Raw genomic sequence first — 27,248 nt, 5'->3', positions numbered from 1 at the left:
CATGGCGTGGCCTCCATGGCCCAGCAAGGTACCTACTGCCCCCCCAAAAAAATGATCTTGGGTGAAACTATGGGGTCGTGGCCTGGAGTGGATCCTGAATCAGGCATAGAGTCCATGACATGGAGAGGCTTTGGCGTTGTGGCCATCTTAGCCGGGGGCTGTGGCATGGCGACCATCTTGGCAGAGGGCTCTGGTGTGGCGGCCATCTTGGCAGGAGACTCTGGAACGGCGGCCATCTTGGGACGAGACTCTGGAACGGCGGCAGCCATCTTGGGCGAGGGCTCACGGGCTGGAGCTGATGTGTCTGCTGCCCACATACACAAAATAGCCCTGCATGATGGTCAGCGCTGCATCTTCCGGAGCTGACTGAGGCGTGGCAGCCATCTTGTCCGTAGACACAGGCGTAGTGGCGTAGTGTACATAGCGTGAACAGTCTCTGGGTTGGCAGGCATAACGTGAGGCAGCTCAGGCTTGGAGGGTACTGTGGTGTTGTGTGGTGTCAATGAACCAATGACAACATGACAACACAGAACACGTGGCAGGATCACATGACTAGAACAGGGGATCACATGACAGAAATGAAACAAGACCATGAAACAAAACCAAAACATGACAGGTGCATGTTGATTTAGAGTTTGAAAAGAATCACTGTCAACATTACTGCCATTATTATCATCAGACATAATATCAAGCATCTATTGCACATTATACCAATTTAGTTTAGTATTACCCTGGTGAAGAAGAAAAAAGCTAAGTATACTTGCAGCCAGACTAATTATCAGTATACTTCAAGTGTGTTAGTGATTAGTTAACTTGAAGTGTGCTATTTTGAAACGACTAATTTTGTACTAAGTATATTTTAGTTGTAATTAAATTGTAGTAAAGCATAACTTTAAGTGTATTTAGTGTACTTTTGTGTACTAAATTGGACCAACTTCAAGTATACTTAGCATACTTTAATATACCTGTGTAGGGACTAATTACATGCTTGATTAGTGATATTAAAGTGTACTTTATTTGTGCTACAAGTACATTACAAATTCATTATGAGTTTCTTCGAAACATACAAGCAATATAGCCTACCATATGTGTATTTATATATATATTTTTTTTAATATATTTTTGGCGTTTTAAATATACTAAAGTACAATTGTTTCAAAGTGTGTTAAAAGTTGTATCGTGAAAATAGGTAAAAGCATGATGCTAATATATTTTTAATATTTTTAAAGATAGTACAATTTTTGTTAGTATATTTGCAAAATACTATTGAAATAGGGAATATATTTCAAATACAATAAAGTATTTTTTTTTTTTCACGAGGGTATACAGCCAAAAGATGTTTGATTAATAGAGAATGTAAATGCCACAGATCGACCGCATGGCTCAATACAAAGAACACAAACTTCAAAGCTGCATGGTTTGCTGGGAAGTAGAGCAGATGCTGTACTTTAATATGTTTAATTTCTTATTATTTGTAATGTTATTATGAAGCCTTAGAGCATGACATCACATCCCATTGCTAATGTTAGTTTTATACAGTTTGACAGTACGGTCTTTGCTGTTTGAGAAGCCCTCCAAATATGAGTGTTGATACGAATTTAACCTAATTCAAGTAATTTTCTTAGTATTTTAAAGCAACATTCATGCATTGGAGTAGGAGAAAACTGATTTTATGAGTATCTGCTGTAATTATAATCTAGAGGAGTGTGTTCTCATTCTTTCTCTAGTTCGTTCTGTCTGAATTTCATCAATGTGATGAACATGTCTAGTCATATTTCACCCAAAATCAAAAGAAAGAAATATCAAATGTTCATTATTATGATGTGAAAAAAAAAACCTAATTATGACATATTATTTTACTTTTATTTATACATCATGGTAGTATTTGTTGTCCTGAATTTAATTTATGTACATTTAAATCAAAAAGTTGTTGTGTTTAGAGGATTCATGACTATATTACAATAACGAGAATCTAGTGAAAATCATCATTGAGATGAGTGAGAATTACAAACAAACTCAAAAGAAATGTGAGTAAATTACTGAATTTTCACTGTTGGATCATCTACTTGTTTATTGGTCCGTAGATATGTAAAAAATGTTTTATGTATATGTTTTTTTTTGTGTGTGTGGTTTAATATGAGCCAGACATGTTCTTTGTCAGATTCAACCTTCTGTCTTCCAGTCACCTTCACGAAAGCAGTTCTTTTAGGTGTCGGTGTCGTGGTTTCTGATGTGTACATGCAGTTTGAAAGGTCTTAATAAAGTATGTGTTGAGTTGAGCCGTCACTAGAGGAACGGCTCCAGCGCTGTCATCCACAGCTCACCTCAGCCAGTAATGAGTCAGACGCTCTAATCTGAGCTCTCTTCAAACACACAAGAGTCACCCACACACTCCCAGCCAGAGAGTGATTAATATAACATGTAATTAGAGAAAATTAGAGGAAGAGAGAAAGAGAGAGAGATGTGACTTAACCAGCGGGGGAGTTCTTTTAAATGAAACCTAGATCTCGATCATAATTTAGAAAAGAATATATGCAGTCAAATAAATGATTAAGTGGACAACTTTAATCATCTTTGCCTGATTAAGGATCTGGCTGTAAAGAAAGATTGGAGTTTGTCTAATATACTTTGCTTTCGACAGGCTCTGCACAGAGATAAGTGTAAGTATTTCAGCACTTATAAAACTCATCCCTCATTAGAACAGATAGCTTTATTTCAAAAGACGGTTTTATTCAACTCCAGTCAGCTGGCGAAGGTAAAAGCCAGCAGAGACACGTTATTAAGTGCCGTCGTGTCCTGTCGTGGTTTAATATGAGGTGTTATGGTGCTTTTCTAAAGGACTCATGTCATGAGGAATCAAATCTCTCTTGATCTCTGCAGATAAAAGAGCTTGATGTACTATGAAAACATGCTATGCAGAAAAATGTAATCTTCCTCACCAGTTCTAAAACACCATTTATTAGAATGAAATTAAATACAAATTCAAATATATGATTAATAAATATACACAGGCCTCTAAAGGTGGATTTTTGCAGTCATTTTTAATAGGACGGATCTGGTGTCGTCACGGCGTGTCTCTCTCTTCCGGTGTAGATTATGCGATAATTGCTCTTGCAATGATATGATGATAATGATGATAATTTGATATTGTTAGTAATATTTCAAGATGAACACTTACTGGACTAGCAGCTTAGGATTATTTGATTATCCATACATATTGTTTTATAGAAAAATCATGTTCAAATGTGAGTATCAAATTGTCACTCACTGTAAAAGTGTGTAGTAGAATTCACAAAGAATGATAAGTGACACAGAAAAATTTACGAAACAAGGAACAGGTGTGTAACTAATCAGAAATGATGACAACAAACAATGAACAAGAATAGGTAACGACTGTGACAAAGAAAACCATGACTAGAAACTAAACAGAACAATACAATGAAACTATTACACTAAGACATGATAATAGAACTAAACGTGACCTCGCGCTGCAAAAGTCCAACAGAGGCCAGGTGGTTCTGGAGAAGGAAGAGGAACTGGAAACATGATCGAGGAGGGGCTGACAGAAGGGAACATCAAGGTGGAGATGATGGAGGGAGGAGCCAGGGCCGATATGGGAGGAGCCAGTGGATGACCCAGAGCAGAGCCAGGATGAGAGCAGGCCCATGGCAGAACTGATGGAGGGAGGAGCCAGGATAAATCCAGAGCCCAAACAAATTAGGTGAAGCTGTGATAGGAGGAGACCTAGGAGGAACCAAGGAGACGTAGACTTGGGTGACACTGAAGGCCTGAAGGGCCAAGGTGGAGCCGCACGTGCACATGACCGAGGTGGAGGTGTGGCCTTGGCAGATCTGGAAAGAGTCGATGTGAATGAGGATGATAGCAGAACTGGAGGAGCCAGAGCGACAAGGGAGCCCACCTGAGCCTGAGGGATGACAGACTAGGGTGAAGGCGAGGGAGCGTTGAGCCAAGGTGGAGCCAATGGGTCGGTGAGCCGAGGTGGAGTCCGGGGGTCAGAGTCTGGTGAGCAGAATGACATCAAAGTGCCCTGAGGGCAATTAGAGAGCAGATGGCTCCATATGCTTTCGAATCACACTTGCGATACTTTGATGTCATACACTGATACACTGTGCAGTGACGCATCATCGACGACACCTTTTGGCAGAGGAGGAGGGAGAGAGAGGCTGGGCTAAACCAATCGCGATGAAGGAGAATTGGAGCTGGGCAGAGATGGCCGATGAAGACTTCAAGAACCAGCAGGGCTTAAGCAGTGGTGACAAAGACAACTTGGAGCTAGGCTTAACCAGGGGCAATGAAGACGATTTAGAACTGGGCTGAACCAGTAGAGACTGAAAGGCTTTGGAACTGGACTGAACCAGCAGAGATGAAGACGACTTGAAACTGGGCTGAACCAGTAGAGACTGAGAGGCTTTGGAACTGGACTGAACCAGCAGGGATAAGGACGACTTGAAACTGGGCTGGACCAGTAGAGACTGAGAGGCTTTGGAACTGGACTGAACCAGCAGGGATAAGGACGACTTGAAACTGGGCTGGACCAGTAGAGACTGAGAGGCTTTGGAACTGGACTGAACCAGCAGGGATAAGGACGACTTGAAACTGGGCTGGACCAGTAGAGACTGAGAGGCTTTGGAACTGGACTGAACCAGCAGAGATGAAGATGACTTGAAACTAGGCTGAACCAGTAGAGACTGAGAGGCTTTGGAACTGGACTGAACCAGCAGGGATAAGGACGACTTGAAACTGGGCTGGACCAGTAGAGACTGAGAGGCTTTGGAACTGGACTGAACCAGCAGAGATGAAGATGACTTGGGACTAGGCTGAACCAGTAGAGACTGAGAGGCTTGGAACTGGACTGAACCAGCAGGGATAAGGACGACTTGAAACTGGGCTGGACCAGTAGAGACTGAGAGGCTTTGGAACTGGACTGAACCAGCAGAGATGAAGACGACTTGAAACTGGGCTGAACCAGTTGAGACTGAGAGGCTTTGGAACTGGACTGAACCAGCAGGGATAAGGACGACTTGAAACTGGGCTGGAACAGTAGAGACTGAGAGGCTTTGGAACTGGACTGAACCAGCAGAGATGAAGACGACTTGAAACTGGGCTGAACCAGTAGAGACTGAGAGGCTTTGGAACTGGACTGAACCAGCAGAGATGAAGACGACTTGGGACTAGGCTGAACCAGTAGAGACTGAGAGGCTTTGGAACTGGACTAAACCAGCAGGGATAAGGACGACTTGAAACTGGGCTGGACCAGTAGAGACTGAGAGGCTTTGGAACTGGACTGAACCAGCAGAGATGAAGACGACTTGAAACTGGGCTGAACCAGTAGAGACTGAGAGGCTTTGGAACTGGACTGAACCAGCAGGGATAAGGACGACTTGAAACTGGGCTGGACCTGTAGAGACTGAGAGGCTTTGGAACTGGACTGAACCGGCAGAGATGAAGACGACTTGAAACTGGGCTGAACCAGTAGAGACTGAGAGGCTTTGGAACTGGACTGAACCAGCAAGGATAAGGACGACTTGAAACTGGGCTGGACCAGTAGAGACTGAGAGGCTTTGGAACTGGACTGAACCAGCAGAGATGAAGACGACTTGGGACTAGGCTGAACCAGTAGAGACTGAGAGGCTTTGGAACTGGACTAAACCAGCAGGGATAAGGACGACTTGAAACTGGGCTGGACCAGTAGAGACTGAGAGGCTTTGGAACTGGACTGAACCAGCAGAGATGAAGACGACTTGAAACTGGGCTGAACCAGTAGAGACTGAGAGGCTTTGGAACTGGACTGAACCAGCAGGGATAAGGACGACTTGAAACTGGGCTGGACCTGTAGAGACTGAGAGGCTTTGGAACTGGACTGAACCAGCAGAGATGAAGACGACTTGAAACTGGGCTGAACCAGTAGAGACTGAGAGGCTTTGGAACTGGACTGAACCAGCAAGGATAAGGACGACTTGAAACTGGGCTGGACCAGTAGAGACTGAGAGGCTTTGGAACTGGACTGAACCAGCAGAGATGAAGACGACTTGAAACTGGGCTGAACCAGTAGAGACTGAGAGGCTTTGGAACTGGACTGAACCAGCAGGGATAAGGACGACTTGAAACTGGGCTGGACCAGTAGAGACTGAGAGGCTTTGGAACTGGACTGAACCAGCAGAGATGAAGACGACTTGAAACTGGGCTGAACCAGTAGAGACTGAGAGGCTTTGGAACTGGACTGAACCAGCAGGGATAAGGACGACTTGAAACTGGGCTGAACCAGTAGAGACTGAGAGGCTTTCGAACTGGACTGAACCAGCAGGGATAAGGACGACTTGAAACTGGGCTGAACCAGTAGAGACTGAGAGGCTTTGGAACTGGACTGAACCAGCAGGGATAAGGACGACTTGGAACTGGACTGAACCAGCAGAGAGGATGATGAATTGGTACTGGACAGGACCAGTGGAGACTGTAGACTATAAAACATTCCATCATCCAGCTCAATATAACTTCATGGGGACCCAGCTCATTTCATGCACCTCAGCGAGTGTGGACAGGGCTCCAAACCATGTCAACGAACTCCACTATTATTCCCTCGATGACGGGTGTTATTGCCAGCTGTTCAGACTCTACATTGGGCTCAGGCTACGGGATGAACGTGGCCTCTGGCAATCGCTCTGGCTCTATCTTCGTGGCGGGCTTGGGCGCCGATTCTGCAGTGGGCTCTGGCTGTTGGTATGTCATGGGCAGGGCTGAAGGCTGGCTGGGCTCTGGGTCTGGAGTGAGGCTTGCATTATCCTCTTCAGCAAAGCAGACAGTGAATGGGGAGTCACATTAGACCAGCACCCACTCCACTCCAGGCGTGCCTTCTGGGATAGTGAGTGAGGCACGCCAGATCTAGGAAATCCCTTGTGTGATCCTCACGGGAGCGATCTCCTTGCTCTAGCAGGAGCAGATGGACACCGCACATTCATGATCTTTCCCTTTTTCCTGTTTAAATCCTTTCTGAGGTTCTGTGTTCTGTCATGGTAGCGTGTGTAGTAGAATCCACAAAGAATTATGCATGACACAGAATGAACTAGTGATAAGGAAACTGTAATGAATATGAGGAAAACTCCAAACACACACTACACTTTAACACAACATTGACGGCACCGAACAGAGAACTGAAAAAAAACTAAGGGCTAATAAACGCAGATAGATCATTAAGAAAACAGAGAACAGATGTATAACTAATCAGAAACTATGACAAAAAACAATGATTGAGAACTTTGCAATGACTGTGAGAAATAAATAAACCTTCCTCAAAAGCCTGATGGATTAGTTTTATTATCACATCTTAGTTGAATAGTTTCAATGTCTTGTTTCATTTAGCTTCTAGTCATGGTTTTCTTTATCTCTCAATCATCATTCTATTGCATTGCATTAAGTTTTAAAACAATTAAACTTTGATTATAAAACTAAGCATTTAAATGTAATCTTACTAAGACAAATTGGCAGATATTGATATTTATATGCATTTTATGTAAACATCTGCTATACTGTAATAAAGATCGCATTGAATATCAAGAATTTTAGAAGAATATCAGCATCTGCACCAAATTGCATGTTGTTGTTTGGGCCTAAAAACTGAATAAAACTGAGCTGTTTTTTCCATATTCTCACTATATAAGACTATATGAGCCATATATACAAACTTAAAAAAATAATAATAATAATTGAATATTTTGTCTAAAGGTTCAAGGTTCAAATTCGGCCATGTCACATCTCAGTCACATCCACTTTTCCGAATGGTTTTGACTGTCCTATACATTCAAGATGAAAAAGCCTGTAAACAAAGATGAAGGAGGAGTGTTCTCACATGACTGTATTTTTCATGTGTGTAGAGCGGCATCCCATCGAGTACGCTATCGACGGCACTAACAGATGGTGGCAGAGCCCGAGCATCATGAACGGGATGGACTACCATTACGTCACTGTGACTCTGGACCTGCAGCAGGTAAATGACAACAACAGCTCACAGTAACAGCCCCGACGCTCAGTGCAACAGCCAATCAGAATGGATCTCGGGCTTTCTCCAGGCATTCAGCCACAGGTCATTTTGCATAATAATGCTCGAGCTCTTTACAGCATGATGGATTCTGATTGGCTGTCAACGTTTTTATTATTCATCAGCTGAGGAAAAAATCATTCTGAAAGTGATTCCAATGGTATTGCTCCTCTGTGTCATTATCTTTATAGTTGTAATGCGGACTCACTATTCTCATAGAATTTGAATAGTTTTTAAAACTTTAGAGTTAGAGTTTTCATCTTTGGTGTGAACAGGCCTGCAATGTTTTAGCCTGAAACGCTATTTAAAGATGAATATCTAAAATATGTAGGCAATAGGCATTTATAAAAATTTCTCAAAGACATAGTTGAAAATTCTGTCATAATTTCAGAATTTTATTCCCACACTGTTCCTCCTTCTGCATAACAATAGAGAGGTGTTTTAAGAATCGTACCAGACACTCTTTTCCATGCAATTACTATGAATGGGTTCTGGAGATTCATAATAGACACGAAACCAAAACAAACTATCATATAATTGTCTACACAAAGTACTATAGATTACAGTCCAGTTAAGAAATATGGTTGAATTATAATTTCTTCCTTTTTTATTTGTAATGCTAATCAGGAATGAAACGGTCCCCTGCTCTGCCGTGAGGCGCTGCAGTCTCGAAAAGCATCTCTATTCACTCACCCGTCGCCTCTGTTGTTCTTCTCCCGCTCGTGGTGTGTGTGTGTGTGTGTACAGAAGCAGAGGCAGGTTAACTCTGGCAGAACAGTGAAATGCAGTGGAGTTGAATGGCTTGCAGTAGTGTGTGGGCAGAATGCTCCCATCAGCCCTTATTAGATGCTGATCTGAGGCCAGCGCGAGCACTGCCGCCCAACCGCAGGAAATTACACAAACACCTACAGACTCGCAATTAAAGCAGTCAACAGATGACACCGGGTGCAGGCCGGTCAGAATGAGAAGCGACGTGCAAATTAGTAGATGGGAGGCAAAATAATATAAAAAATAGAAGCGATGGGAAGTATAGGGAGCAGAGAGAATAACGATTTAACTGTTTGTTGCATGATTCTGTAGGATTTATGTTAGATATGATCATAGATGCATCATTTTACTGTATTTTTCATCAAATAAATGCAACCTTTAGAGACTTTCAAAAACATAAAAACAAATCTCACTGACCCCAAAGTTTTTAACGGTTGTGTATGATGGAGCTTGATAGCCCCACTTTTCGGTCATTTTCATTATATGGAAAAATGTGGCATATATTATTCACCTAAAAAAAATGAAGGATGAAAGTCATACTCAATTTTAAACAGCATGAGGGTGATAAATAATGACAATGTTCATTTACTATCTCTTTAATTCCTGCATTGTTCCTCTGTGCTGAAGAATACGACAATGAGTGTAACACGGTACGGTGACAGAGAGAGAGAGAGAGAGAGAGAGAGTGAAAGGTGGTGGCAAGATAGAAGACAAATGAGTGTGACAGGGTTTGAGTATTCATTAGAGGGGCTGTAGAGGACATTTAGAGTTAATAAATCAGACGAGAGGCTGTGTAATTACTGACGGCAATCACACGTACAGCATCGGGCCACGACTGCCATCTCACCATCACTCACTCCCTGACAACCTGTCGTCACAATGACAAACGTGCACTAACACATTACAGTCCCCCATTCAGCACGCTGAGCACTACAGCAAAACCCTCCTGAACTGAGGAAATTGATTCAATTGAATTAAGCGGTTGTTTATAAACAGCAGGCTGATATGCACACGCTGTTCCTACTCCTTTATGTGCAATATGTTTTGTGCACAGTACACATACATACATCATTAGAAGAGTCCGCTTGGACTGTACATGTGCAGATTTTCCACATGTTCTAGCCTTGCCAAATTTGCACATGTTGTTTTTCAGGCTCTGTCTGATCACACTCCAGTCAAATGATTGTGCATGTGCTTCAGGAAACGGTGTGTGTGTGTGTGTGTGTGTGATGTTCCGATCACTGCAGATGTTCACCTGACCTCAATACTCTTTAGAAATGTGAATAATCATACTAAAGCCCTGCACAAACACATACACATGTGCAAACGCACCCACACATGCACTGAATGACTTTTTACCATTTTATGAGCAGATTTTACAGAAAATCAGACTGTTCATTGAAATTCCTGTTGGATGTGCATGTTGAGGAACAGTAAGAAAAAGGTTCAGAGTTTATTGAAGGGTCACCTGCAAATCTTGCTTGTTTTTAGGCAAAAAAAAAAAATCCATATTAAAATGAATTATTAATAATTTTATTAAAATAATATAACAAAATGATGTTCACAGAAGTATTAGTCTGTGAATCATTAAAATATCTTCTGGATGAAATTCCCACAGAAAAGAGAACAAATGGAAAAAATTAAATCCCCTTGTTAAACAAATGCTGAAATGGTAAAAGAATACAAAACAATATCCAGATGTTTGGATGTCTTATTTGGTTCAATTATCAGGAAGTGGAAATCCAACCACCTACACTGCTTTGAAAACATATTTGCCCAGATTTCTCTACAAAAACTGCAATGAGACTTGAGAGAAAACCCACAGAAAAGCCAATGATCACTTTAAAGGAGCTACAGAGTTTAGATGCTGACAATAAAGTGGCCTCTAGAGCTAAAAAGACCAAAACAACCTTATAAAAGCAGAAGGCATAACTGCGACCGTTCCTGTGTGCTGACATGAGATTAAGACTGACATGTCATTGTCAAACTGTCCACCTTATTTTGCATTGCAGATGTTAGCTATTTTCTGCTATCTGTGAATGGGCGGGACTTACAATTCAAGTTACAAATTAACGCACCGCTCTTATGTTAAAAATATACTGCTCAAAATTGAAAGTAGTTAACATTCAAAGGTAGTCATGTTACAAACATCAGTTAAGTTTGTATCTCAGTGCTCATGCCTCAAAAAATAGCATCTCTACAGAAAAGTACAGTATGCTGACATCATGCCACAGGACTGACATCTTGTTAAAATAGAGGGAAGAATGACTGGTGCACATATGAGAACAAATAGGAACAAATGAGCAAGGCAAACATCTGATCTCTGTCCATTTGAGAGTCTATAATTAAAATAATTGTGCACAAGTGTAAGAGTAAGCTAAACTAGAGCAAATACCTGGAGGAATGAGCCAAAATAGCCTAGTACAAACAGTACATACCTAACAAAACAGCTCTGTAGCCTACAATGAACACTTCAGCATGAGATGACACATATGAATAATAAATACATACATAATAGATTCAAATGGTCCAGAACCAAGGAATTTATTCAAATAAAACAAACTAAAAGGATAAAGCAAACAGCACAGCGTGTAACACACAACCATACCGGATAATGAACAGTGAACAATGAGGTACTTAAATACACAGTGATGATGAACTTAATATTGAACAGCTGTGATGACTGAATGAGTGTCCATGGAAACTAATGACTGGTGGGAAACTAGGAACAAGGAAACAGGCAACTGATGATAAACAAACTAAAAGTCCATGAAAGTGAAACTTGGACAAACTAAACTAAACGTAATTGTGACAGTATTGTGGACAGCTTAACCTATTAACAGATTAATAATCCTTAGCTATTGTTTGACTAGTAAGGCTATTACTGTCTCATTAAAAGTATTAAACAATGCGGTCACACTTAAGATTAGGGTTCAACTCTCATTATTAACTAACTATTAACTATGACTTTTGCCTCAATAAACTCCTAATTACTGCTTATTAATAGTTAGTAAGGTAGTTGTTAAGCTTCGGTATTGGGTGGATTAAGGGATTGGAGAATATGGTCATGCAGAATAAGGCATTGATATGTGTAAGTACTAATAAACAGTCAATATCATAGTAATATGCATGATAATAAGCAACTAGTTAATAGTGAGAATTGGACCATAAACTAAAGTGTTACTAACAATACAATATTTAAAAGCTGTTATCTGGAGCAGATGATGTTTACTTTCACGGGTTCTCTCTTTCTCTCGCAAGACCAGCAAAGTATGGTATTTTTATGCTTCATTATTATTCATCATCATTCCTAAATCATGGACAACTGACAAGCACACGTCTGGAGGAGCAGGTGTTCTCTTCTCAGCTCTCAGGAATGCTACCCAACTAAACTAATTAAGCTGCATTTTACTTTGTATGAAAAATATTTATTACTTGAAAAGTGCAGTTGTCTCAAACCACACCCTAATCCTATCAGAAAACTTTATGCATTTTTACAAGAAAAAAAGATATTTTTACAAATGAGGACATCCCCAAATGGAGGTTTTGGGAGTTTTTGTCAGCTTTAGAATTTGTCCCCAAAATATGGGGTACACACACACACACACGCACACACACACACACACAAACAGGTGCACACATCTTTGTGGGGACTCTCCATAGCCGTAATGGTTTTTATACTGTACAAACTGTATATTCTGTCCCCTTACACTAACCCTATCCCTAAACCTACCCATCACACAAAACTTTCTGTATTTTTACATTTTCAAAAAACATTACTTAGTATGATTTATACGCTGTTTTCCTCATGGGGACCGCTGGCTGGTCCCCACAATGTAGGTGATTTCAGGTTCTCTTACGAGAGGTTCTCTCGTATTGCGTAAGTTTAGCTTACGCTACGGGAAAGATTCATCTTCTCGAGATATTGAAGCCAAAAAATTATCCTTAATTTTGTATTCATTGTCAACGCAGTGCAGCAGCTAGCAGACCTAGAGCAGGCAGTCTTGCGTGCTCATTGGCTGCCCTGCGGGCATCTGCTGCAGCCTACCAGTGAGCCCCGCGTGACGTCACGCCCAATGAAGGGCGCTCGTGCCTTCATAGCGTCATAGCCCGCCAGAATGGCCGTGGCTTAGCGTGTAAAAGAAGGGGCTGTAGGCTGACTTCCCTGGTTTTCGTCTCTTCAGCGAAGCCTTTCGCATCGCTGGATCTGAGAGAAGCCGCCGCCGCCGTCGAACAGCAAACAGCCAGCTTAGGACAGCGCTGAGGAAGCCGGCCGTCTTCGCCACCTTCAGCCATCCGTGCGAGCTACGCTATCCGGCGACGTATCCTTTTACTCTGTTGTATTCTCTTCTAGCTTCTCCTAAAAGAGCGCGAGTGTCTCTTTAAAGATGCCTCGCATTTCCTGCGGCTCGTGTAGGGCCCCGGAGACAGCCGGAACCTGTGGCCACTGCGACGCGCTCGCCAGAGAACCTCCCTCGAGCCTCGCTCTCGCCTTCCCCGCCTCTCTTCACCGACGCGCAGCTGCCGCTCACGAGCCTCACTGCCGTCGCGTCTGAGGATGAGGTTGAGGGACACGCCACAAGGGACTGCTGTTCTAACCGCGGCTAGCTTCCTTTACGTTACAAGGAAGCTACCGCGCCCCCCATAGAAGCAGTCACTCCGCCCTTTGTGGGACCGCGCAGTGATAAGCGCCGTTAACAAAGGCAGCCGGAGCCTGTAGCCACAGCGACGCGCTCGCCGGAAAGCCTCCCTCGAGCCTCGCTTTTTCACCTTCCCCGTCTCCCTTCACCGACGCGCAGCTGCCGCTCACGAGCCTCACTGCCGTCGCGTCTGAGGATGAGGTCGAGGGACACGCTATGGACTGCTGTTCTAACCGCGGCTAGCTTTCCTTGTAACGTAAAGGAAGCTACCGCGCCACGCGCGCTCTTAGTTATCTGCTCGCGCTACTTAAGCTTACGTAGTTTCCCCCGTGGCTCAGTGGCTAAACCCTAAGCTTTTGCGCCAGAGACCTGTGTTCGATTCCTGCTCCCGCAGCAGATAAAATTTATGCGGCTCTCCTCAGCGAGCACAACACTTCCCGTGTTATTCACAGAGCCCACTCCCTTAAAGCGGGAAACCGCTCGAGTGTTGAACATAGGAAATGTGTCCACGAGTTCGTGCCCACGCCTATTTTTCTGCCCGCTCTATCACTGAAGACTCATATCAAACTATGAGAGAGAAAGACGCGCGTGTCCCGCTGCGGCCGGACTGCCGTCAAAGTTTATTTCCCTGTCAGTCCCCTTCAGACAGGCTACTGCAGTGGTCCATTTAGCAGCCAACGAGCCGGTTCATTTGCCCTCTCGCCTGCACACATACGCCGTTTTCACGGCGACCCAGAGAAATCTCAAAAGAGTATAATGTCTGGTCCGGCTCACGCCGTTGGTGTTTTAAGTGTAGTTAAAGTGCCCACGCCCCAGTGTTCACCCCTACACACAAGCACATCAAATCTTGTGTCACTCACAGAGCACACTCTCATAAAGCGCAGAAAAGCCGCTCGAGTGTTGAATATAAGAAATGTGTCCACAGGTCTGTGCCCACTATCTGCCCGCTCTGTTACACGGTCAATAAAACAGGTTATGAATGTAAGTCTCGTGCCCGCCGGAGAGCGTTCACGCTTACTAACACACACCTCCCCCCGGGCGCCGCCCGCGCGTTTAAATGTTATCACAAAACGCAGGGCATTGATAAGACGCTCCCCATCCGTTATGATCGGGGCGTCAAATACACTTGTAAGCTCGTGCCCGCGCTCACGCTTACAGAAAGCTTTTCCGCCCAAAGCGCTGCTCACGCGTCAAAAAGTGAGAATAAAATGCTCCCCATCCCTTATGATTGGGACACCTCACATAAATCAGACGGTCTCGGCTTTCAGCGAGCAGCCATTGCCCAGAACCGAGAGCGCGCGCGCCGCGCTTTCGGCTCCGGCTCAGCTTCACAAGCCCGCAAATGGCGGCGATCTGAACCCGGAGGCCATTCGCCCCCTAGCAACTCACATAGCTGCGTGGGAAACTATCCCAGGGATTTCAGAATGGGTTCTGAGCACAATAAGCAGGGCTATACACTTCAATTCATTCGCCGTCCCCCGCGCTTTCGAGCCCGGACCGCGACGATAGTGAATGCGGAAGTGCACACCTCCTTCACGCAGAAATAGCAAAACTGCTGTGCAAAGGGGCTATAAAAAAGTACCGCCTTCTCTGAGCGAGTCAGGCTTTTACAGCCGATATTTTCTCGTACCCAAGAAGGACGGAGCTTTCAGACCTATCCTAGATCTGAGACATTTGAACAAAGTGCTTGCAAGGAGACCGTTCAAAATGCTTACGACCAGAAAAATCCTCGCGCACGTTCGCCCGAGGGACTGGTTTATTTCTCTAGATCTGAAGGATGCCTATTTTCAGATTCAGATATTACCCCGTGACAGGCAATTTTTGAGATTCGCCTTCGTCGGTCAGGTATATCAATACACCGTCCTGCCGTTCGGCCTGTCTCTAGCACCCCGTACATTTACGAAGTGCATGGACGCGGCGCTCGCCCCCCCTGAGAACTCAGGGGCTGCGAATAATGAACTATCTGGACGATTGGCTGATATTGGCACAGTCAGAGACGGAGCTGTTGTCTCGCAGAACAGTGCTTCTCAGTCACCTGGAAAGCTTGGGTCTCACGGTCAACTTGACCAAGAGCTCATTAATGCCCAGTCAGTCAATTTCCTTTTTAGGTATAGAACTGAATTCTGTGGCCATGACGGCTCGTTTGTCGACACAGCGCGCGCGCTGTGTTCGCCGCCTAGCCGCGTCTTTCCAGAAGGGCAGCTTTCTCCCTTTGAAAACGTTTCAAAGGATGCTGGGCTGTATAGCTTTAGCGGCAGCGGTGCTCCAGCTGGGTCTACTGCGCATGCGCCCGCTCCAACGCTGGTTGAATGCTCGCGCGTCTCGGCGAGCCTGGGTTTCTGGCGGCCAGAAAATCAGAGTGACTCAGACCTGCATAGCGGCTCTGCAGCCCTGGTTAGTAGCCGACTGGTACCAGCAGGGAGTGATGATGGGAACCATCTCTTATCGGGAAGTCATTCGACAGACGCGTCCAACTCGGGTTGAGGCGCGCTGTTCGAGGGCAGGCCTTTGGCCAGTGGTCAGACCAAGAGAAGTGTTTTCACATAAACTGTCTGGAAATGATAGCGGTCGAGAACGCGCTGAAGCGCTTCCTCCCGTTCATACAGAACCAACATGTTCTCGTCCGCTCGGACAACATGTCTGTGGTTTCCTATGTAAACCGTCAGGGCGGTGTCAGATCCAGAAACCTCTGCAATCTGACGGAACGCATCCTTATTTGGTCCCAGATGCACCTGCGCTCGCTGAGGGCGGCGCATGTGCCTGGCCATTTGAACGACGGCCCAGACAAACTGTCAAGGGACAACGTTCCCCCAGGGGGAAGGTACCTGCACCCCCAAACAGTCCAGAAACTGTGGCGCCTATTCGGCAGAGTGGAAGTCGACCTATTTGCGTCAAAAGACAACGCTCATTGCCCGATGTTCTTTTCGAAGAACGAGGACGCGCTGGCCCAGGTCTGGCCCAGCCTCCCACTGTATGCTTTCCCTCCGGTCTCCCTGCTACCACAGGTGATCAAGAGAATCAAGGAAACGCGCCACTCGGTGCTCCTCATAGCTCCGCACTGGGAGAATCAGAATTGGTTCCCGGAACTAGCACGGCTGTCACATGCAGCTCCGTGGCCTATTACGGTGAGGGCAGATCTCCTCTCTCAGGCTCGTGGCTCGATCTGGCATCCCCATCCAGAGCGCTGGTCTCTGCACGCATGGTTGATCAACGGGTACTCGTTGCCCTGCCAGAAAGAGTGATGAACACGATCACGCAGTCTAGAGCTCCTTCCACGAGAAGGCTCCACGCGTCTAAATGGTCGGTGTTCTCCAAGTGGTGCACCGACAGAGATCTGGACCCACGGACATGCGAGGTTGCGCATCTGCTCACTTTCCTACAAGAGCTGATGGATAAAGGGAGGTCCCCATCCACGCTCAAAGTTTATGTGGCGGCCGTGGCAGCGTTCGCAGAATCGACGCACGGCCAGTCACTGGGAAGACATGAGCTGGTCATCCACTTCCTTAGGGGAGCTAGAAGGATGAATCCGCCGCGCCCCCCCGTCGGTTCCTATGTGGGATCTTTCCTTGGTCCTCGAGGCCCTGAAAGCCTTCCCATTTGAGCCACTAGACTCCGTGGAGTTAAAATACCTATCACTAAAAAACGTTTTTCTGACTGCGCTGTCATCAGTCAAACGTGTGGGGGACCTGCACGCGCTGTCAATCAGCGCGACGTGTCTTGAGTTCGGGCCGAATGACTCCAAAGTCATCCTTGAAACCTAGACATGGCTATGTTCCAAAAGTGATGGGCACTCCTTTCAGAGCGCAAGTCATTTCACTGTCGGCTCTGCCAGCGTCAGACAGTGAGACAGACGTGAATCTCCTTTGCCCGGTCAGGGCGCTGAGGTTTTACACTACGCGCTCCGCCTCTTTCAGGCGCACGGAGCAGCTGTTTGTTTCATTTGGTGGGCGCACCAAAGGTCTCGCTGCCTCGAAACAGACTCTGTCCAGATGGATAGTGGACGCTATAGCGGCCGCTTACGCGTCAAAAGGTCTGCAATGTCCTCTGGGCATCAGGGCTCATTCCACTAGAGGCATGGCCTCATCGTGGGCGTGGTCCAGCGGGATTTCTATCCACGACATATGTGTAGCGGCGGGCTGGAGCTCCCCGTCTACCTTTGTCAGGTTCTATAACCTAGAAGTTCCCGCCCTGCAGGCTAAACTTCTGTCAGTCTAAGTGAGTTGTGCGTTCTGCCCAGATATATCATGCTCAGACCACTCTCACGTGACTCAGCTCTCCTGGTTGAGCTGCACTAGTAGGGATGTGCTATATGCTTATACAGACCAGTGCTCTGCTCTGTATTCCCTAGGTGTGCTTATGTACGAGTGATGGCCCGCGTGGCTGGCCACCTTATTTTTTCCACTTATTGGGTTCCTCGAGAAACCTCGGCGACTCATGGGTGGTTGCTTGGCGCGCACGGCGTTGACAAAAAGTTCCCGTAGCGTAAGCTAAACTTACGCAATACGAGAGAACCTCTCGTAAGAGAACGTACTCGGTTACTAACGTAACCTCGGTTCTCTCTAGAGAGGGAACGAGTATTTCGTAACCGGCCGTGCTCGCGCCACGAGCGACTTCGCTTCAGTCGACGAAAACCAGGGAATTCAGCCTACAGCCCCTTCTTTTATACGCTAAGCCACGGCCATTCTGGCGGGCTATGACGCTATGAAGGCGCGAGCGCCCTTCATTGGCGTGACGTCACGCGGGGCTCACTGGTAGGCTGCAGCAGATGCCCGCAGGGCAGCCAATGAGCACGCAAGACTGCCTGCTCTAGGTCTGCTAGCTGCTGCACTGCGTTGACAATGAATACAAAATTAAGATGAATCTTTCCCGCAGCATAAGCTAAACTTACGCAATACTCGTTCCCTCTCTAGAGAGAACCGAGGTTACGTTAGTAACCGAGTACGTTTTACTATACTTGTGGGGTCATTTGGTCCCCACAATGTAATATAAACACGAACACACAATCACACACACACACACACACACACTCACTCACTAACTCACTAACTCACTCACACACTCCAAAATCCCAAAATGTGCATCCTTAGTTCAATGTTTAAAAAAATAAAAAATAAATAGGCTATATCAAAAAATTAGAATGGAAATAAATTTGGAAAGAAAATAAATGGGTGAACATTATTTGATTTTTATTTTTGTTATTTTTGCTAGTTGAAATTTGTTCAGTCAAATTATGCAACATAATGCTGGATTCAGTATGATATCAGGAAAATTAGACAATGGCAAAACAACATGTTCACTCCCAAGTGTTTACCCTTCTGGCTTTTCAGTTATTAAACATTTGCTGGAGTTTGTTCATCTGAACTGAAAGTTATTGAAGCCTCTGAGAATAATCTTTGACAGAAGAGATGTGACACGCAGAGAATACGCTGTCATCTGTGTGTGAGAGAGAAAGAGTGAGGAGGATATATCTCTCTGTGTGTGTGTGTGTGTGTGTGTGTGTGTGTGTGTGTGTGTGTGTGTGTGTGTGTGTGTGTGTGTGTGTGTGTGTGTGTGTGTGTGTGTGTGTGTGTGTGTGTGTGGAGGAAGCAAGGTCTTGAGGCCAGCACACACAGTCAGATAAGGGAGTCACATCTGTGTTTGAGTCGTGCCATTTCTGACAGGTTGTGGGTTTTTTATAGCTCTCCTTCTCTCTGTCACACACTGCAGGGATGGTTGTTTGTCTCCTATGAAATCTGTGGCCTTTGCTAGTGAGAACCGCTACGGTAAATGAACACCTGAGGGCAGCTGCTGATGCTGTCTTCATGAACACTGTCCACACACACACACACACACACACACTCATCTAAATGAGAACAGGGGACTTCCTTTTTTTAAATTAGAGATGCACCAATATTTTATTTTTTTTTTTTTTTTTGCCGATACCAATTTTAATAAACAACTATTGGGAGATTCTGATCAAAGCATACGTTAAGGTAGTTTATTTCTGCATCGTAAAATAATTTCTATTGAACATGGATTGGACCCATTTAACATTAACACGCCTACATAAATACAACAGAACAAACATGCATAGGAAATGATAAAACAGTGATTTTCTGGAAAGTCTCATGAAATAAAGTAATAAAATATTCTTCATTGTATACATTAAATATACATTAATCCTTATTATAGTTACGAAAGTTATTTAGTCAAGAGTATTGAGTGATTTGGTCTGTTGTTTGATTAATGTTAAAACAGAGACGGCAGCAGGAATATTAGGCTACTGTCACTTTAAGAGCTGCACAGATTCAATATACTGTTACAAAAGGGTTTTATTTATCAACTGTTTGTTTACATTGATTTAAGACATATATATAGTCGACTATGTTTACAAGGCTACTTGCCAAGATGGGCCTTTTTATATAATTTTGTGTAAAGTAGAAGTGAAAGAGAACGTCCTGGTTGCGTATGCAACCCACCGTTCCCTGAAGGAGGGAACGGAGGACATAGTCGACGGTCGACTGAAATGGGATCACTTCAGGTGAGCCTATTGTCTTCGAGTATTATTGAACGAGCCAAAATATGCATCTCACACTCCGCCCCGCGGCGCGGGTATAAACACGGAAGTAGATGCACGCACCATTTGCTTTTCGCTGAGGAGCCGAGCGCACTCGGAGTCAGCGGTGGTCCAGCGGTAGTGGCAAGGGGACTACGTCCTCCGTTCCCTCCTTCAGGGAACGGTGGGTTGCATACGCAACAAGGACGTTCCCTTTCAGTCGATAACGTCGGACGTAGTCGACGGTCGACTGAAATGGGATCCAACCTTTGAAAACGCCACAAACGCGGCCACCTTCCAGTGCCTAGACAAAAGCCTCCTAATCCTCCCGACATTAACGGAAGAGGATAGGACTTAGGCCAGGAAGTCACTGCTGTTCCACAAGACCCACTCAGTAAGACTTAGAACACTGGGAAAGCGTACCCCGTACGTTGGAAGGAAGGGACGCTGCGGAAGCCACATCCAACCCGGAGGGAGGTAACGTGGAGAATACACATATGAACTGGGCGGAAGACTGGGCAGACTGACATATGGAATGTCACTGGGGTGGCTCCAGCCAAGAAGGGGGGAGACAACACCAATACAGTGACGGCAGAGGAACTGCCAAGGGAAAGACACGAGCTCGCCGTACGGAGCTGTACCGTGGAAATACACATATGGGATCACCGTAGGGATCGCAACATATGGGCCCCAGCCTAGCACAGGTTCCACACTGCTTACGAGTGGTAGGCCTAACACCGGACGCTCGCCACGTCCGATGTCGAAGGGGTGCGGAGGAACTCGACAGGGTTCGGGCAAGGGGAACACAATTGGAGTAAGAATGGCGCACGTATCCGGTCCATGAGCTGGACCGCCTGGGGATGGAGTCGCCATTCCCACGAGGCCACAATCTGTCGTGAGAGCTCGTCGGCGGCACAATTGAGCAGGCCAGGGATGTAAACGGCACGAAGCAACCTCAGATGCTTCTGACTCCATAGGAGGAGGTGGCGGGCGAGTTGTGACATGCGACGGGAGCGTAGACCACCTTGATGGTTGATGTACGCAACGGTCGCAGTGTTGTCCGTGCGGACCAGTACGTGCTTGCCGAGCAGCGTCGTCTTGAGGCGTCTCAAAGCAAGGAATACTGCTAACAACTCGAGGCAGTTGATGTGCCAATGCAGGTGGGACCCCGTCCAGGTGCCAGCTACTGCATGCCCGTTGTACGTGGCCCCCCAGCCGGTGTTGGAGGCGTCTGTGGAGACCACAGCGCGCCTGGACACTTGTTCTAGGGGCACTCCGGCCCGGAGAAACAAAGGGTCCGACCACGGACTGAGGGTTTGGGGGCAAGGCGGGGTGATTTTTACATGGTGCGTGCCGCTCTGCCACGCCCACCTCGGGACTCGGTCGTGAAACCAGTGCTGGAGTGGTCTCATATGCAGCAAGCCGAGCGGCGTAACTGCGGCTGCGGCTGCCATATGCCCCAGGAGCCTCTGAAATTGTTTCAGTGGAACCACTGTACTGCTCTTGATGACATTCAAGCAGTTCAGCACCGACCGGGCTCGAACCTCTGAGAGGCGCGCCGTGTGTTGGACCGAGTCCAGCTCCAAACCGAGAAAAGAGATCCTCTGCACGGGGGTGAGTTTGCTCGTTCCCCAGTTGACCTGAAGACCAACTGGCTGATGTGCTGAATCAGCAAACCCACCACCTTTCTTGGGTACGATGAAGTACGGGCTGTAGAAGCCGGACCTCATCTCGGTCACGGACACCGGCTCTATCGCGTCCTTCGCCAGCAGGACCGCGATCTCCGCACGCATGACAGGAGTAGATGCGCTCGACACCGAAGTGTGGCGGATGCCACTGTGCCCCAGACTACCCCCGTGCATGTCCATGAGCGTCTTGGCCTGGTAGACCTGCAACAACGCCAAGGGATGCAAGGAAGAAGCTGCTTCCCCACAAGCTCTGTAAGTTCTGGCCGTCGAGCCTGACGCGAACTCACAGGCCTGCGAGGGGAAACAAGGATCCCCCGACGCAGCGGTACGTTGGGCACAGGTGTGTCGCAACAGACCGCTCCACCGGAGGGATAGCCTCATAACCCAACACTGTTCCTCCGTCAAGGGTAGCGAGGGAGGAAGAACTACCCAGATCGTTTTCAGCAGTAAAAGGAGCTTCCCACGACTGAGTAAGCTCTCCATGCACTTCGGGAAAGAATGACACTGGGGCGGCGGGCTGAGAACCAGCACGGCCCGCCCTGAGATACCAATCAGAGCTGAAAGCTCGCGATCAACGCTGCACTCGCGCCGTAAACACCGACACCAGGAGAGACTTCCCAAAGAAGCGCCGACACACTCGTTCGTTGTACAACAACACTCTTCAGAAGACCAAAACATGAGCTCGGCTCCGAAGAAAAAAGCAAATGGTGCGTGCATCTACTTCCGTGTTTATACCCGCGCCGCGGGGCGGAGTGTGAGATGCATATCTTGCACGCCAATGTGCATTGGCTCGTTCAATAATACTCGAAGACAATAGGCTCACCTGAAGTGATCCCATTTCAGTCGACCGTCGACTACGTCCGACGTTATCGACTGAAAGGGAACCCAATTGTACTCACTTTGTGAGAAGTGTGCGCACAGATCTCATGAAGGACATGCGTCTGGACGCGACGACAATGCAGTCCTGAAATGTCACTAGTCCCTGCCTGTGAAGGCCTCCTTCCCTTTACCTCTGTACAGATAATCGTTGTTTCGCGTGGCTTTAGGGAATGTTAGGTAATGTAGGGTCCAAAATTTTTAAGTTGAGACACACAGATATAACGCATATTTTAAAAGCTTTTTTGTAAACTAAAACTAAAAATGTATTTGCATCCGTTATGTTGACAGCATTATATTTCTGTGGTAAGAACAGCTCTTCAGCTGATGGACGCTGTGCTGCGTTGTCATGGGAACATCCCAGGTGAAAATAATGAGGAAATTAATTTCAATTTCAATTTTATTAATGGATAGCCCCTTGAGATGCAACATCTCATTTTCAAGAGTGTCCATACATATAGACATAAAACTATATGTATGGAAGCATAGATTTATGGATATCTATTCCAGCACGTCCCAGCCGGGTTCGTCACTTATTTGGTTCCTCTGGAAACATTTCCGTTGTGCTTTGTGTTATTTGCAGCGCGTTTTCTGTATTTGTGTTGTGAGCTTTTGCAGCGCGTTTGTATTTGGTGGTGTTGTGAGTATTTGGAGCACACGTGTGTTGTGAAACTGATGAAGATGTTTTCTTAATTTGCGGGTGTTTTTTTTTATTTGCACGCGTTTTTTTGTATTTGCATGCGTTTTATTTTATTTGCATGTGTTTTTTTGTATTTGCATGTGTTTTCTTCAGTTGCAGCGCGTTGAGCTCTCTCGGCCACCGTAGCGTAGAGAGAACTTAAGAGTTTTCTGTTAGATCGGTGTCGTGTTAGCGGCCCCTAAGTTAATAACTAATGATCGTTGCGACGGAAGTGAATTAATCAAAACTAACTTTAGCTGGAAAATAACTTTATTTTAGAGCTGCCGTAAAGCCAAAACAATCTGTTACTTTAATTTATTATTTACCTATTACCACTGTAAAGCCGCTTTGGAACAATCTACATTGTTAAAAGCGCTATATAAATGAAGATGACTTGACTTGACACAATAAGTACAATTGGGTTCTCTTTTACGTCTTCTTGTGCCTGAATATTTAAAATGGCAAGAGTTAAAAACATGTACACAGGGTAAACGGCGGCGCTACTGTAGCAGGCGCCAGAGGGTGTTTAGCCGGTGTGGGACCATGACTGACATTAAACTTCGATTACAGAAGTGCAAACCAAAAATCGCTGCATTCGCTGCATTTAGACCATCAAAGTGAATGAGGAATTGCGATGCTACGTGTTACAATGTACGCGTCAATACATCATCATGCACCCGTTCAGAAAGACAAATTTACCTGTTTATAACGTTTACTTTGATGTGTCCATGCAGATCCGTTAGATGAGTTTATTATAAGCCAGACACTCGCATTATTAATCAACTTAATCTCTTACTCGTGACACATAGCAACACAGCTACAAGCATTCCTAATATGTTGGAGCTTCTATTGAAATTAACCAAATTTGAGACATTCCTTCACAAAATGCAACGTATAATCAGCCAGGCAAAATAAATGTGTCGCACTGCTCTCTGTACATTATTACAGTTGTTACATTACTGTTGACCAAATAAATAAATACATGGACACGAAATAGATTTATTTATTATGTGAGAAGAAAGAGAGTCTGTTAAATTCATGTACAACCCGATCTGATAATGTACAAAGCAGAGTGTAAATTATTCAGTGGTCCAGAGTCAATTATTACCTCAGCTCTAGTGTTGCCCTGATTATTCATATCTGACCACTGACCATTCAGAATGTGTGTATATGTTAGTGAGTTTTGAGTTACAGTGTGTAGTTTGAACACACACACGTGTTACTGGCGTGGCCTTCGGTTCCCTGTGTCTTTCATCCAGTAGTTTAGTCAGACGATGCTGTTCAGACGTCCTTGATTCGCTCCTGCCTCACCTCTCTCTCTCTGAACACAACACACAGAACAGCATTGTGCTGCGCGAACCAGAGCTTTACTGCGAGAGACGGTAACACAAGCCTGTTATCTGCTGCAGATGAAAGAGTGTGTGTGTTTCTCATGGGGCAGTGTTAGCTAAAAAGGTAACACAAATGAATAGAGACTTCAGCCTAGCTTCTTTTCCCCCCGTTTCTCATGTTTTCTTTTTATTCAGGTCAGCTCTTCAGGTAAGCTGAAATGTCACTTCGCCCTGAAGCTTTCTGAAGGCCGCCGAGAACCTGTCAGGGACTGTGTTTAACGTGTCACACCGTGATACACACACCGCCCCGTGCGTGTGTGTGTGTGTGTGCATATGTGCCTTGAGTCTTTTGCTGCTGAATAAAAGACTGAGATCATGGGAATCAAGTTTTCATTTCTTTCTCAGATCTTCTCTTACATTTCTGTTCTCCTGTTAGACGTTCATCCATTATGAGTCTGTTGCCGGCTTTATCACATATCGTTATGTTTATGTAATGGTGTTTTGTATTTGACGGTTATTATTAGAAATCTTTCAAAAAACATTTCTGATTATTATCAATGTTGAAAACAGTTGTGCTGCTTCATATTTTTCAGCTCTTATTCAAAAAATGCTACAGATTTGACAGATTCTGTCAGGGCTACATAAACAGTGTATACAACATGTTTGCGAGAATATTAATGTTCTGTTCCGCGTTCTCCTCTCACACAGGTTTTCCAGGTCGCGTATGTGATTCTGAAGGCTGCAAACTCGCCTCGGCCTGGAAACTGGATTCTGGAACGTTCTCTGGACGGCGAAACATTCATGCCGTGGCAGTATTACGCTATAACAGACACCGAGTGCCTCACACGCTTCAACATCAACCCCAAAACAGGCCCGCCGTCCTACACGCATGATGAGGAGGTCATCTGCACCTCCTTCTACTCGAAAATCCATCCTCTGGAGAACGGCGAGGTGAGAAACACCTGGACTCAAGGGGCGAGAGGCTTAAGTAGCGTCATGAGAAGGTTTGAATGCCACGAGTGACTTCTGGAGGGGTCATATATCCTGTACTGTTTTATAATTTGACTTTTTTTCTTTAAATTCATTATTGTGTTAATCACGGTTTCATCCTTAAAGCTACACTGTGTAACTTTTTTAGTTTATTCTTAGCTAAAACACTTAGTTCTTTCAAAAATATATGTGCTCATTAATGTATATTTACTTCGTTCAAGAAATAAAGTATTCTTGTGAGTGTATAATATGCCATTGAAAATACATACGGGTAAGGCGTTCTAATGTCGGTCGCCATGTTGCCCCTCCATCTTGAAAGTACATTAGCCAAAGAGGGACATACCCGTTAATTCAAGCTTCGCCTTTCGCGTTTTAAAACTCGATGGCACCGTGTCGAACACTTGAAGGAACACTCATGGACGAGGTCGAACTGGAAGCCATGTTAATCTTGGACTACATTGGCCACCGTAGGAGTTAAAACGAAATCGGAATTGAGAGGAACAGAAACTAATATTCACTGGATGGTCATATACCTTTTCACCGCTAGATGGGGGTAAAAATCACACAGTGTAGCTTTAAGATTTCCATTCCCATTTTACTATGAATTAAACCAAAAGTGCACACATCCAGCAGGCAGAAAGTATGAAGCTTTTAGTGTGAATATGTTAGCATTAACCCTTTAGAACCGGCGGTGTCGTCGCCGACACATACCAGCAAGCTGTACTCGTTTTACCGTAACGCTTCAACCGTTTGCACTATCAAAACCATTCAAATTGGCCCTGGCAGTAGACAACATGCGCTTTTCGGTTATTAATAAGCTGGTATGTTCCAAAACAATTAAAAAAATCACATTTAGGAGATATAAGCGTTCAAAACTTACAGTCTCTCACTCCCGCTAAAATGGATCAGGGATTTTTATGACATCACCGCGGACTTCAGCTTCTCATCACATCTCCTGTCCAATCAAATGCTCTCTAGAATCTGAAGCTCCGCCCCCTCTGCTATAAACACCACCTGACCAAAGAGACCATTGACACGTCACAGAGCAATATGGGTAGTAGGAGTGTGTGTTCGGTTGCTCAAACGCTCGAGTTTTATTCTGTTTTCCAACTGTACGCTGGTTAAATATGAAATGACTAGAATTTATTCACACCTCTACTATTGAATCCAGCGTATCATCAGCGCTCGGATTCGCTTCCATAGTGCTGTCAAGTACGACTGCAGTCTGTGAGGGAAACTCAACGCTATTGGCTGTTTGAAAAGGGGGAGGAGCCATTCAATGTCCCGCCTTCGCTTCCTGTTTCAGTGGAAATCACGTCAACGCATCAAACAAAGCTGCGCGATCCAAGGCACTTCAGTGGGACTTTAATACCGTTCTGTACACTAAAGTTTCTGTAATTTTTGGGAGTGACAAGACAACCGCATGAGCCAAGCTCATAAACAAGTCAAGTCAAGTCACCTTTATTTATAAAGCACTTTATACAATACAGATAGTTTCAAAGCAGCTTTACAGAGATAACAGGAGAATGATTCAATGATGCAAACAGTTCATTTCGGCTGTACAGCAGCTCTAAAAGACAATAGTGTCATTGTTCAGCTGAAATCAGTTCAGTGTTGATTCATGTCCGTTGTAAAGATCATTTTTTAAATTGGTTATTAAATTAGTTCATTTCATCTACAAAGCAGTT

General features: G+C 45.2%; 1 protein-coding gene across 9 annotated transcripts in view; it reads left to right on the top strand.

Annotated features, from left to right (window-relative positions):
• lama2 (laminin, alpha 2) overlaps nucleotides 1-27,248 on the top strand; it is a 364,467-nt gene that overhangs the window by 44,137 nt on the left and 293,082 nt on the right. For all 9 annotated transcript variants that reach the window (XM_056268199.1, XM_056232539.1, XM_056272103.1 and 6 more), the window contains exons 3-4: nucleotides 7,890-8,002; nucleotides 25,279-25,521. In XM_056268199.1, coding sequence (XP_056124174.1) covers nucleotides 7,890-8,002; nucleotides 25,279-25,521 — 356 coding nt within the window. The remainder of the gene's footprint in view (nucleotides 1-7,889; nucleotides 8,003-25,278; nucleotides 25,522-27,248) is intronic.

Source organism: Rhinichthys klamathensis, unplaced genomic scaffold, assembly GCF_029890125.1.
Source record: "Rhinichthys klamathensis goyatoka isolate OS25496 unplaced genomic scaffold, OSU_Roscu_1.1 h1tg000001l_1, whole genome shotgun sequence".
In the NCBI taxonomy this organism is placed as follows: domain Eukaryota; kingdom Metazoa; phylum Chordata; class Actinopteri; order Cypriniformes; family Leuciscidae; genus Rhinichthys; species Rhinichthys klamathensis.
Note: the sequence above shows the minus strand (reverse complement) of the source record. Positions and strands in the feature narration are given on the sequence as shown.